Source organism: Melanerpes formicivorus, unplaced genomic scaffold (assembly GCF_026170545.1).
Source record: "Melanerpes formicivorus ecotype bairdi unplaced genomic scaffold, bMelFor1.0.p_v2 SCAF_169, whole genome shotgun sequence".
NCBI classification, from domain to species: Eukaryota; Metazoa; Chordata; class Aves; order Piciformes; family Picidae; genus Melanerpes; species Melanerpes formicivorus.
This window is the reverse complement of record NW_027142521.1, coordinates 531,391-543,733: the sequence shown is the minus strand read 5'-3', so window position 1 is coordinate 543,733 and position 12,343 is coordinate 531,391. Positions and strand designations below refer to the sequence as shown.

General features: G+C 43.2%; 1 protein-coding gene across 5 annotated transcripts in view; it reads right to left on the bottom strand.

The window, feature by feature from the left end:
- The window catches only part of AGL (amylo-alpha-1, 6-glucosidase, 4-alpha-glucanotransferase), a 49,213-nt gene that overhangs the window by 30,188 nt on the left and 6,682 nt on the right, over positions 1–12,343 (bottom strand). For all 5 annotated transcript variants that reach the window (XM_068169181.1, XM_068169184.1, XM_068169180.1 and 2 more), the window contains exons 6-12: positions 6,612–6,793; positions 5,886–5,997; positions 5,467–5,587; positions 4,800–4,902; positions 4,611–4,708; positions 3,915–4,054; positions 1,341–1,528 (exon numbers count right to left, since the gene is read on the bottom strand). In XM_068169181.1, the coding sequence (XP_068025282.1) occupies positions 1,341–1,528; positions 3,915–4,054; positions 4,611–4,708; positions 4,800–4,902; positions 5,467–5,587; positions 5,886–5,997; positions 6,612–6,793 (944 nt within the window). The remainder of the gene's footprint in view (positions 1–1,340; positions 1,529–3,914; positions 4,055–4,610; positions 4,709–4,799; positions 4,903–5,466; positions 5,588–5,885; positions 5,998–6,611; positions 6,794–12,343) is intronic.

Genomic DNA, 12,343 nt, shown 5'->3' with positions numbered 1-12,343 from the left:
AGAGGCATCTGTTAAGGTAGTAATCTGAGGAAGACTTCAGTTTAAACCTTCAAAGTTATCATCCCCAAAATAGGAACAATAAATGGAAGAATGGCAGAAGTTTTGAACTGGCTGCATTTAAAAGTCACTTACAACATCTGTGAGGGCAAATCAACTTGTTCTAGACAGCGCTTCAGAGATTTAAATCAGCTCTGTGACCAAATTAACGTGAAGCACTAACAAGCTGCACTACTCAAGTCTAATTTACTAGGCAAGTACATTTTCTGAACAAAGTGAGGTCTAAGAAGCTCTAATGTTAGCAGTAAACCTGTCAGATCAAACTTTTCACAGGTTTTCTTTATGAACTTTTAAATTCTGGGAAATAAACCATTCCCTGTTTGATTCTGCAACAGCAAAATATACATGGCAGAGAAACACAAAGCTTTTCAATCAAGCCTTGGCCATCACCTCAACTAATGTTGACATACTGAATGCTGGCACTCACTGTACTAAGTCCACAGCTACATGAGGAGAAAACTGAGCCAGATCCATTTGCATCTGCAGTATCTCAGCTAAAGCAGAGCATTAAAAGACACAAAAGCTACACTACTCTATTTAAAATAGATGAAATCACACCTAAACATAACCAGTGAAGAAATCTTGCTGCACTATGAGGAACGTTACTTCACACCTGAACTCTGCCACATTGATCCTGCAGACCACAGAATCACAGAATTACTGAGGCTGGGCTAGACCTCTGAGATCATCAAGTCCAGACTATGACCTAACACCACATTCTTCCTTAAACACCTCCAGGGATGGCAACATCACCACCTCCCTGTGCAGTCCATTGCAGAGTCTGATTCCCCTTTCCCTGAGGAAGTGCTTCCTAACATCCAACCTAAACCTCCCCTAGCACAGCTTCAGGCCATGCCCGCTCATCTTGTCCTAGATTGCCTAGAAGAGCCTGACCCATATCTTTAGGCACTGGTTTGGACTGCCCAGGGAGGTGGTGGAGTCACCATCCCTGGAGATCTTTAAGAAAAGCCTGGATGTGGCACTTGGTGGCACGGTTTAGCTGATGTGGTTGTGTTAGGACATAGGCTGGACCTGATGATCTCAGAGGTCTTTTCCGGCTTCAGTAGTTCCGTGATACTGTGATTCTTACTACAGCTTCCCTTCAGGTAGTTGTAGAGTGTGATAAGGTCCCCCTGAGTGTCCTCTTCTCCAGGCTAAACAACCCCAGCCCCCACAGCCTCCCCTCGCCAGACTTCTGTAGCATAAGATTTCTGCAGCAACAGCAGAGGACTAACTCCACAGCCCACAGTGGCTTTCTAACAGCCACGGCTAGCTTTGCGTACCTCAGCCACATGGATAGGTGTTGAGTGACAGTTGTCAAGACGAACGCCGTGGAAGTGTTTAGCAGTGATCTCAGTGTATTTTTTCATGTGTTCCCAGAGGTATGGGCAGTCTTCAGGTTTGTTGCCATAACGCAGTTTCACACTGTCTCCCCAACAAATAAGCTCTCTCCTCAAGTAAACATTCGACCCTGTGAAGGAAATGGTACTGTAGTCTCTACGTGTGGGTGTGTATACACACAGAGAGAGATACACACACAGAGCACACAACATGCACCAAAATGAAAATGCAGTATTGCTGCTCCTATCTCTGAGGTGCAGAACACTGCAATGAAAAGTAAAAATCCTCACAATAATGATCAGTGGGTTGGAGCACCTCTGCTATGAGGATAGGTTGAGGGAGCTGGAGAAGAGGAGGCTCAGGGGTGACCTCATTGCCCTCTACAACTACCTGAAAGGTGGTTGTAGCCAGGAAGGGGTTGGTCTCTTCTCCCAGGCAACCAGCACCAGAACAAGAGGACACAGTCTCAAGCTGCTCCAGGGGAGGTTTAGACTCGAGGTGAGGAGAAAGTTCTTCACCGAGCGAGTCGTTCGTCATTACAGTATCACAGTATCACTTAGGTTGGAAAGGACCTCGAGGATCATCGAGTCCAACCTATCAACACAGACCCCATGACTAGACCATGGCACCAAGTGCCACGTCCAATCTCCCCTTGAACGCCTCCAGGGTCGATGACTCAACCACCTCCCTGGGCAACCGGTTCCAATGCCGAATGACTCGCCCAGGGAGGTGGTTGAGTCATCGACCCTGGAGGCATTCAAGGGGAGATTGGACTTGGTGCCATGGTCTAGTCATGGGGTCTGTGTTGATAGGTTGGACTCGATGATCCTCGAGGTCCTTTCCAACCTAAGTTATACTGTGATACTGAGCTGGGGGTCTTCAGCCTGGAGAGGTGCAGGCTCTGGGGAAACTTAACAGCAACCTTCCAGCACCTGAAGGGGGCCTACAACAAGGCTGGAGAGAGACTGTTTGCGAAGGCCTGCAGTGACAGGATAATGGGCAATGGCTTCAAACTAGAGAAGGGCAGATCTAGACTGGATATCAGGAAGAAGTTCTTCACTATGAGGGTAGTGGAACACTGCAACAGGTTACCCAGGGAGATGTTTGAGGCCCCATCCCTGGAGATATTCAAGGTGAGGCTCAGTGAGGCCCTGGGCAATCTGACCCAGTTGGGGATGTCCCTGCTGACTGTGGGGAGGTCAGACTGGATGACCTTTGGAGGTCCTTTCTGGCCCGGACCATTCTATGATTCTATATACCTACATTTATGTACAATTTCAGAGTACTCAAAGGGAATATTCAGCTTCTATAGTGACACTGAATGAATTATTCAGATTGAAAACAAATTCCTTTTCATTCTTTGAAGTAGTAGAAAAACTGTACTGGAGAGGAAAAGATGGGAAAAAAACCAAAGAAAAAAGCAGCAAATCAGTGAACAAATCAGAAGTTTCGTTTACACTGGCCAAATTAAAAAAAAAATGCAGCTCTTTTTGTTACCATAAGCTGCCACAGCCACAATTTAAAATCCCATCTTCTGCAGGATGGGATGCTGTAAAGGCAAAGTGCCTGTAAAGGCATAACATAAGCAGGAAGCACTAAAAACAGAGCTAAGAGAGAAAACTCAGTCACGGAAGTCAGGCATTCTAACTAAAGCCAGTGACTGAGGGAAGTGCAGGAAGGAAAGGACAGTCATCTGAAAGGCAAACAACGAGCTCCCTTGAAACACAACATTATCTTTCTTCATCCTTGCAAAGAAGGAAAAAGAAAGTAGTAAATAGAAAGCAGTGAAAAGGTTGTAGATTATACTGCAGAAATGAGGTGTTTGCTAACTCCAGATCATTCTGGAGTGTCAATCAGATTAGATTCCAAAGCAGAGTCAAACTCTTAAAAGGCTTTTAATTGAAGTTTAACTGGCCTTTCTTTGATTCAGCTTACAAAGTGAATGGCTACTCTGAAAACAAACACTGTAAACCTTGCTTTTATTGGATACCTCCAAAGGAATTAGAAGACAATTATCTCAGCGCATGGTGATTTCCTATCCTATTTTACCTCCACAAATAATCTGCACACTTCATTCGGATTAACTGGGTCATCTCTTGATTGCCTGACTGTCACTCACTGGACTTTTCAAGGATCCAGGTTTTGCTCACTAATGCAGTAAAATACTATCCAACTTTTCATTGTTTTCTGCCACTGCCATTGTCTTATGGAAATGCCAACAAGCAGTAGTGTTGGAACAAAGTAAGCAACCAAGACCATGACAAAAGTGAGGAGGCAGGACTTCCCCATTTCAGTGGCAGAAAGCTGGTGTAATTCCCTTGCAAAACTGGACCTCAAAATTCAGTCCTTACAGTTGAACTCTCTATTAAATGGGAAATAAAAACCTGCTATCAAGTATTTGCTACTCTGTAGTTTCATAGGAATACAGCTGGAAAAAGACAGATGAAATAAAATCATTTTTGCTCTGGTTAGAAGATCAGAAGGTTTATAAAATGATTCAAAGCTCTTTTACAAACCTGGTTCTGCAAAGTTTCTAAGAGGATCATCTCCCATTACCCAGCCATTGTGAGCCATGAAATAACAAGCTTTATCTGGCTGATGGATCATAGTTTCTTCTTCCTCCACAGATGACTCTTTGAATGGGTAAGTAAAATACCTATGGCATAGACAAGCAATTAAATAAAAAAAGCCCACATGAGGTAACCAGAGCTCAAATTCCTTGTCTTTGAAATGAAAGTATCTGCCATGAACTGGCTTTTATCTAAAACAGATTTAAAAAGAAAAGGGAAAAAGCAGCTGCTAGACTATAAATGATGGGGCATGCCTTGGAGGAGAAAGAACAGGTGTTGCCACTATCTTGGTGTTAGCTGGTCATGCAAGATTAAAGCCCTAGCTCTTCAGATACATGAGCAGCAGCAAGTACATCAAACTTAAAAGGTGAATGCTTGCTTTCCTAGTTCCACCCACAACTGCATTTTGTTCTGTGTAAAGCTTCAGCATGCTCTGAGCATTGCTTCACACTCTCTGGGCACATTGGTCTGTTAAACAGTTATCACTGTTGCTTAAAAAAGACAGCCAATTCATTAAAAGGCATTCATCAATGAGGAAGAAAACATACCCTTGCACATATAAATGGATACTTTTAATGAACTTTGAACTCCCTTTCCTTGGCTAGGTTCTAATAGTTGCCAAAAAAAGCATTAAAAAAATACCTGGTAACCAAAGGGTCTTTTCTTGTGATAGGACCCAGCTTAGGACCATGATCAGCCAGTCGTTCATAAACCACAGTTCCCACAAGACAATTGACAGCCTGGAAGTAATTAAACTATGGATTATTGAAATGCCTGCATTTATTTGTAGGTTTGAACAATTCAGCATTAAAACACTGTGATTATTAAGACCTGCTCTTGATGGTGAGTAGTTTGTCTGTACTGTTCAGCGTTCAGTTCCTCGATCCTCTTGCGAAACCAGTTACAACACTCTTCTATTGCAGCTGGCCCATTGCTTATCAGAAGGACATGAAAAGCAGAGAAAGATTAATTGATTTTTAAAACAGGCAGTGTGCATAACTAAAAGGAATGAAAAATTATCTATTTCCCATTAGTGAAAATAAATTTGGGTTTTTAAATTTGATTTGTGATTTTGGGGCTTTATTTGTGGTATTTGGGGCTTTTAAGTCTGGAGAGAAGACTGAGAGGGGACAATGTCTATAAACATCTGAAGGCTGGGGGTCAAGAAGGAAAGGACAGCCTCTGCTCAATTGTGCTCTGTGACAGAACAAGGGGTAATGGATGGAAACTGCCGCACAGGAGGTTCCACCTCAACATAAGAAAGATCTTCTTTACTCTAAGGGCCAACAGAGCACTGGAGCAGGCTCCCCAGAGAGGTGGTGGAGTCTCCTTCTCCGAAGGCTTTCAAGCACTACCTGGAAGTATTCCTGTGCGACCTGCACTAGATTCTACGGTCCTGCTCTGGCAGGGGGATTGGACTTGAAGATCTCCAGAGGTCCCTTCCAACCCCAACATCCTGTGATCCTATGATTTTAATTGGGAAGAAATAATATAGTACCTGTGTGGTATGAATGTTGCCAGTGCTATATTCATATCTACAGTACAGCCAAATCGTCTATACTCAGGGTCCTGAACTATTTGAAGATGCTGATTGGGATCAGATTTACTGCTCCTTTTGCCTAAACACAAGACAGAAAAGAGTATTCATGAAGTAAAAACAGGGATTACATTTAGAAGACAAACAACTTTAATAATCTAGCACAAGCAAGACTAGGCAAGGTAAAGGCTTTAAAGGGGTTCAAGATCTTCAAAGGCTTTACAGGCCCTGAAAGAATTCTTGTATGCTTAAAACAGCACAGTGGATTTCTCACACAGCAAAAAATGCTATTAGTTGGGGTTTCATCTTACTGCTAAATTTACCTCAGAGTTTCTTGAATTCTTAATATATAATCCACATGCTTCAGCAACATACTTTACCTTGAGTTAGAAGGGTTTTGAACTGATGCACAGCTTTGTTCACATCCACTTGGAAAAATTCCCAGAGTTTAATTTTGGGGTAGATCTCTTCCCAAATGATTTTGCGGATACCCTGTAAAAATGGAAAGTCAAGTTAGTTAACAATGATGATTTAGTAGCATTAAGAAAAGCCAAGTGCCTCATACACATTGCTCAGGAAAAAAAAAAATAACGGAGAGGAAAGGGTTAATTCATAAAATATATCTTGCAAAGTACAGAATACAGAATTAACCAGGTTGGAAAAGACCTTTGAGATCATGGAGTCCAACCTATCACCTAGCACCATCTAATCAACTAAACCATGGCACTAAGTGCCTCATCCAGTCTCTTTTAAACATTTCCAGTGATGGTGACTCCACCACCTCCCTGGGCAGCACATTCCAATGGCCAATCTGTCTTTCTCTGAAGAATTTCTTCCTAACATCCAGCCTAAATCTCCCCTGGCACAGCTTGAGACTATGTCCTCTTGTTCGGCCACTGGTTGCCAGGGAGAAGAGACCAACTCCCACCTGTCTGCAACAGGTCATTATAGATGGCAATAAGGTCTCCCCTGAGCCTCCTCTTCTTCTGGCTAAACAACCCCAGCTCCCTCAGCCCCTCCTCTATGTACCTTTTCCGCATTTCCACAGTGGTTTATCCAGCTATTTATAGTGTCCATTAGTACCTACTTAGCTCCTATTCACTTACATTCAGGTGATGATCATTTCCAATCAAGGGAGGAACCCCTTTAGCAGTGTATTTTCCATCAGCCACCATACAGGTCAAGTGCCACAGAGCTCTATCCAAGACCCAAGCTGGCTTCAGATGAGGAGAATTCACAAGGTTATAGCCACATTCTGGGTGCATCCTGAGCCACTCACTGTTAGTAGCTTATTCCAGAAAGGGGAAAACAAAACAAAATGTAAATACACAAATTGAACACTTGGTTCTTTTGTGCAACTGTCTTAACAGTAAGAAGTAAAGACACTATGGCACATATAGTTGGTTTGCATTATCAACTAAAGTTTTCCATGCTCTGAGAAAACTACCTCTTGCATAGAAGTGCACATTACTGACAACCATTTGTTTTGCAACAAATAGAGAAGCAGAGTCTGCAGAGAAACTTTGTTAGTTGTAATTCAAGTATGCAATAGTAGTACCACCAATTCAGAAGTGCTAAAACACTAAAACTCAGACAAACAAACACAAACCCCAATCAAACAAACCCCCCAAAAAACCCCAAACAAACAAAAAACCCCACATTTTGATTACAAGAAATACATCAAATACCAGACATCAGATAATCTTACTGCTGGAGAGGTGGCCCAGGTGAACCTCATGGGGTTCAAAAAGAGCAAGTGCAGGGTTCTGCACCTGGGTCAGAATAATCCTCATTATCAGTACAGAGTGGGGGTAAGTTGACAGAAAGCAGCCCAGAGGAAAAGGACTTGGGTGTGTTGGTGGGTGAGAAGCTGGACAGGAGCAGGCAGTGTGAGCTTGCAGCCCAGAAGGCAAATCACATCCTGGGCTGCATCAAAAGACGTGCTGCCAGCAGGTCCAGAGAGGTGATTCTGCCACTTTGCTCTGCTGAGAGCTCACCTGGAGTACTGTGTTCAGGTCTGGAGCCCTCAATATAGGAAGGACATGGACCTGATGGAGAGGGTCCAGAGGAGAACTTTGAAAATGATCAGAGGTTGGAACACCTCTGTCATGAGAACATGCTGAATGAGCTGGGGGTGTTCAGCCTGGAGAAGAGGAGGCTCTGGGGAGACCTAAACAGCAGCCTGCCAGCACCTGAAGGAGGCTACAAGAAGACTACAAAGAGACTGTTTGCAAAGGCCTGCAGTGACAGGATGAGGGGCAATGGCTTCAAGCTAGAGAAGAGCAAATTTAGATTGGATAACAGGAAGCAGTCCTTTGCTATGAGGGTGGTGGAACACTGGAAGAGGTTGCCCAGGGAGGTGGTTGAGGCCCCTTCCCTGGAGATATACAAGGTGAGGCCCTGGGCAAACTGATCCAGCAAAAGTGCACACATCAGCCAAGAAATCATTAATGGAAAATGTAGTTACATGGGCTTTTAAGAAAGGATCAGCTGTAACAGAGTTGTGTACATAATAAGTAGAGTGGTGGGAAGCAACATCACCAAGTCTCACACAGGAAGATGAGTGCACCATCTGTGCATGCAAACAGATCACTACAGAATCACAAAACTAACCAGGTTGGAAAAAAACTTTGAGATCCAACCCATCACCCAACACCATCTAATCAACTAAACTATGGCACTAAGTGCCTCATCCAGGCTTTCTTTAAACACTTCCAGGGATGATCAGTCCACCGGCTCCCAAGGCAGCCCATTCCAGTGGCACATCACTCTGTGAAGAATTTCTTCCTAACATCCAGCCTAAACCTTCCCTGGCACAGCTTGAGACTGTGCCCTCTCATTCTGTCACAGCTGCCTGGGAGAAGAGACCAACCCCCATGTAGCTACAATCTCCCTTCAGGTAGTTGTAAAGAGCAAGAAGGTCTCCCCTGAGCCTCCTCTTCTCCAGGCTAAGCAACCCCAGCTCCCTCAGCCTCTCCTCACAGGGCTGTGCTCCAGACCCCTCCCCAGCTTTGTTGCCCTTCTCTGGACACGTTCCAGCATCTCAACATCTTTCTTAAATGGAGGGGCCCAGAACTGGACATAGGACTCAAGGTGTGGCCTAACCAGTGCTGAGTAAAGGGCAGAATGACTTCCCTGCTCCTGCTAGCCAAACTATTCCTAATGCAGGCCAGAATGCTATTGGCCTTCTTGGCCACCTGGGCACACTGCTGGCTTCTGTTCAGCTGCTGTCGACCAGTACCTCCAGGTCCCTAATCTACTAAGGGCAGCAGCATGCATGCAGCAGTATGAGTAAATACATACACAGCAGAGAGAATTTTTGTTCTGGAAGTATGATGATGAAGCAAAAAATCTCAAGAAATAATTTCTATTGTTGGAACTGTACTGAACACTGCAACCGAAAATTTTCAAGTATTCTTTTGCATGAATCTCTGCAACTGAAAAACTAAATATATTGGGGGAAAAAGCACAAAGTGCAGAAGAACAAAAAATGCTTTCCTCAGGATTTGTAAGCTGCTTTTAAAAAGGAATTTCCCACAGAACATACCAATACTCTGTTTTACAAAAGCAGACAGAAGCAGTAGGGAAAATACAGAACAAATTAATATATTGGAAACATGAAAAGCCATTCACAAGCCCAAAATTATGGCAGAACAATCAATACCTAAACGTCAAGTTTCCTTAGTTCAAACAAGTTCAAAGAAAAAAGTTGAAGGGGAAAAGAGGACTTTCTGGCTATACTATTAACAAATCTTGTGAAGACTCCCTTACATGATATCTCTGCCCTAGTGAGGCCCCACCTGGAATATTGCATCCAGCTCTGGGCTCCTCAGTTCAAGAGGGACAGGGAGCTACTGGAGTGAGTCCAATAGAGGGCTACAAGATGAAGGGACTGGAGCACTGCCTGATGAGGAGAGGCTAAGAGACATGAGGCTGTTTAGTCTGGAGAGAAGACTAAGAGAGGATCTAATCAATGTCTATAAATATCTGAGCGCTGAGCGTCCGGCAGGAAGGGAAAGCCTCTGCTCACTTGTGCCCTGTACTAAGACAAGGGGCAATGGATGAAAACTACAGCACAGAAAGTTCCACCTCAACATAACATGAGGAGGAACTTCTTCACTGTGAGGATCACAGAGCACTGGAGCAGGCTGCCTCCTCTGGAGACTTTCAAGGCCCATCTGGATCTGTTCCTGTGTGACCTGCGCTAGATTCTATGGTCCTGCTCTGGCAGGGGGGTTGGACTCGAAGACCTCCAGAGGTCCCTTCCAACCCCTAAGATCCTGTGAGCCTGGGACTACTATGAACATGGCAAAAGTCAAACCATTTGTAGAAATTCAAATCCTCATGCCTGAAATGCCACCTACAACCAAAACCACCCTATGTATTTCAAAGCTCCATCAAGCAGTAAGTAGTTCAGCCTCTCCTTCTTTTAAAAAAATGCATACACAAAATATTTTCTCCAAAAAGCAAAACTAGCTTGTTCTGTTCATCTAGCTAGGAACACAACTGTAGAAAGGATTTCACAAGCAAATGCAATTAATTAATTTTGGTATGGAACAGAATGACGTTTCCTCATCAGAAGGTAAGCTCCAATCACAGAATCACCAAGGTTGGAAGAGACCTCAAAGATCATCAAGTCCAACCTGTCACCACAGACCTCATGACTAAACCATGGCACCAAGTGCCACGTCCAATCCCCTCTTGAACACCTCCAGGAACAGTGACTCCACCACCTCCCTGGGCAGCACATTCAAATGGTGAACGACCCTCTCAATGAAGAACTTTCTCGTCACCTCGAGCCTAAACTTCCCCTGGTGCAGCTTGAGATTGTGTCCTCTTGTTCTGGTGCTGGTTGCTTGAGAGAAGTGTGCCTATCACTTGTGAATAAACTTGTTACCGCTCGAGAGAAAATGCACTAAAGTGCCTACTTCAGTACGAAAACATGGAAAACACTTGCAGAAAACACTTTCTAAAATGCATATACACTTATTCAAGGGAATAATGCCACATTTTTCAAAGGGCTGATTCACTGTTGTATAAATTAAATGCAAATGTAGTATTTAGTAGTGATGCTTACTACCCAAGACTTTTGTGCTTTGGTCCCTTTTATAAAGCCAAGGAAAGGTGGTGTTTGATGCAATTAGTCAAGTGTTTGGAAGGAGGATTTAACTAAGGTGCTAATCTGCAGTTAATCAATAGTAGCCCCTTCTGAAAGGTAACAATAATTAATTTATTGCAGTTTATTTTTATGACTTTGTATGATTCATTACAGCCACTAAAAGCTCAGAAAAGAAGCAACTCTCCTTTTTCTGTCTCCTGATGAAAGTAAATGGCAGAGAACAAAGCACTTCTTACTTACAGGGTGTTTGAGGACCCTGAAGGGAAATGGCAGCCCAGAAATGGCACATCTACCTGGTTACCAGACAAGGTTTCCAAGTTTCTCTCTGATACCCCTGGCAGCATGCCAAAGGTGCATCTATATTTAACATCAGCACATGTGTCTACTTTAAAGTCAAGACACAGGTGCTGGCTTTCAGTAGAGCCTAGCAAGGACTTTAAGACCAAAAACTGATTCTCACTGCTCTCTGCTGAGCAAGCAGCCTGCTCTCCATTCTGGTGTAAAAACCAAACACCTAAGCTTAACTACTTGATATTGAAAGTGAGATGTTTCACTTTACAACAGGAAGAGAGGTATAAGCATTGCTCTATTTACACAGTGGTCTCACATGGAAATCAGCAACTACCAACAGGTACAACCACTGTAAGCTGTCATGAGCTGTTAGAATTACCAGTGTTAGAGGATTTACTGTGAGACAGTTTAAGCTTTTAATGCAGATATGATACAGAATTAATAGTGATATGCAAGTATCTATTTTTAGACTCCATTTTGGAGTCCAACAACTAGTTCAGAGGTAGGAACTTCTGTGAATAAAAACGTTGTTCATAGCAGCATGCAAATATACCCAGTAAAAAACTGATGGGATCTCAACACACAGGAGGGAAACTGCATTCCTAGTTGGAGTGCAAGAAATGTTTTTATCCAGAATAGGGAGAATGTTTAAAAGCCTAATTCCCTCAGACATGTAGCCAACAACTATAATTGGTAACTTTTCAACAAACAGATAGGGCAAACAACAGGGCTCACACACTGCACTGCAGACCGATTGGATAGCAGTGTGTGGCAGCAGTCAACACCAAAGAACCAAATCAAATAAAGTTTGAAATTCGCAGATATTTGCAGCTTGGGTTTGTTAAACCTCAAAGGACTGTAACATACCCTACACACATAACCATTCCTTGTACTCTCTGCTATGACACTGCTAATGATTTTGATCTTTAGCATTGCAGCACGAGATGAAAACTCTGTAGTAAATAAAATCAAACTCATTATCCAAACAATCTACAAAGTTAAAATGGAGCACTATTTAAATTTGATCAGATCATACTGAGGAAAACTCACTGCCTTTCAAGCAATTAAGGTAAGTAAAGCTTTCAAATGCATTGGCCTATTTATGCCTAAAAACCCCCCACATCAAACACAAAGCTAACTTTTTTTTGCCCCTTTCCTCACAGACTGAGTCATCACATTCACTCCATTGCTTAATCCTAGCCTCTTGACCCTATTCTGTTTGTTGTCTGCACGTTAGAGCCAAATTACAGCACTTTTAAGTAGCTACAAGAATAATACCCTGTTTAACAAGAGAGTACTCAGTTTAACTAAATAATTCATTACACAGACACCACTCATTTATGTTGAATCTGCACACTGCTGACTGAGGGGAGGTTGTACTAAATGACCTTTGGGGGTCCCTTCCGGCCTGGATCGTTCTATGATCAT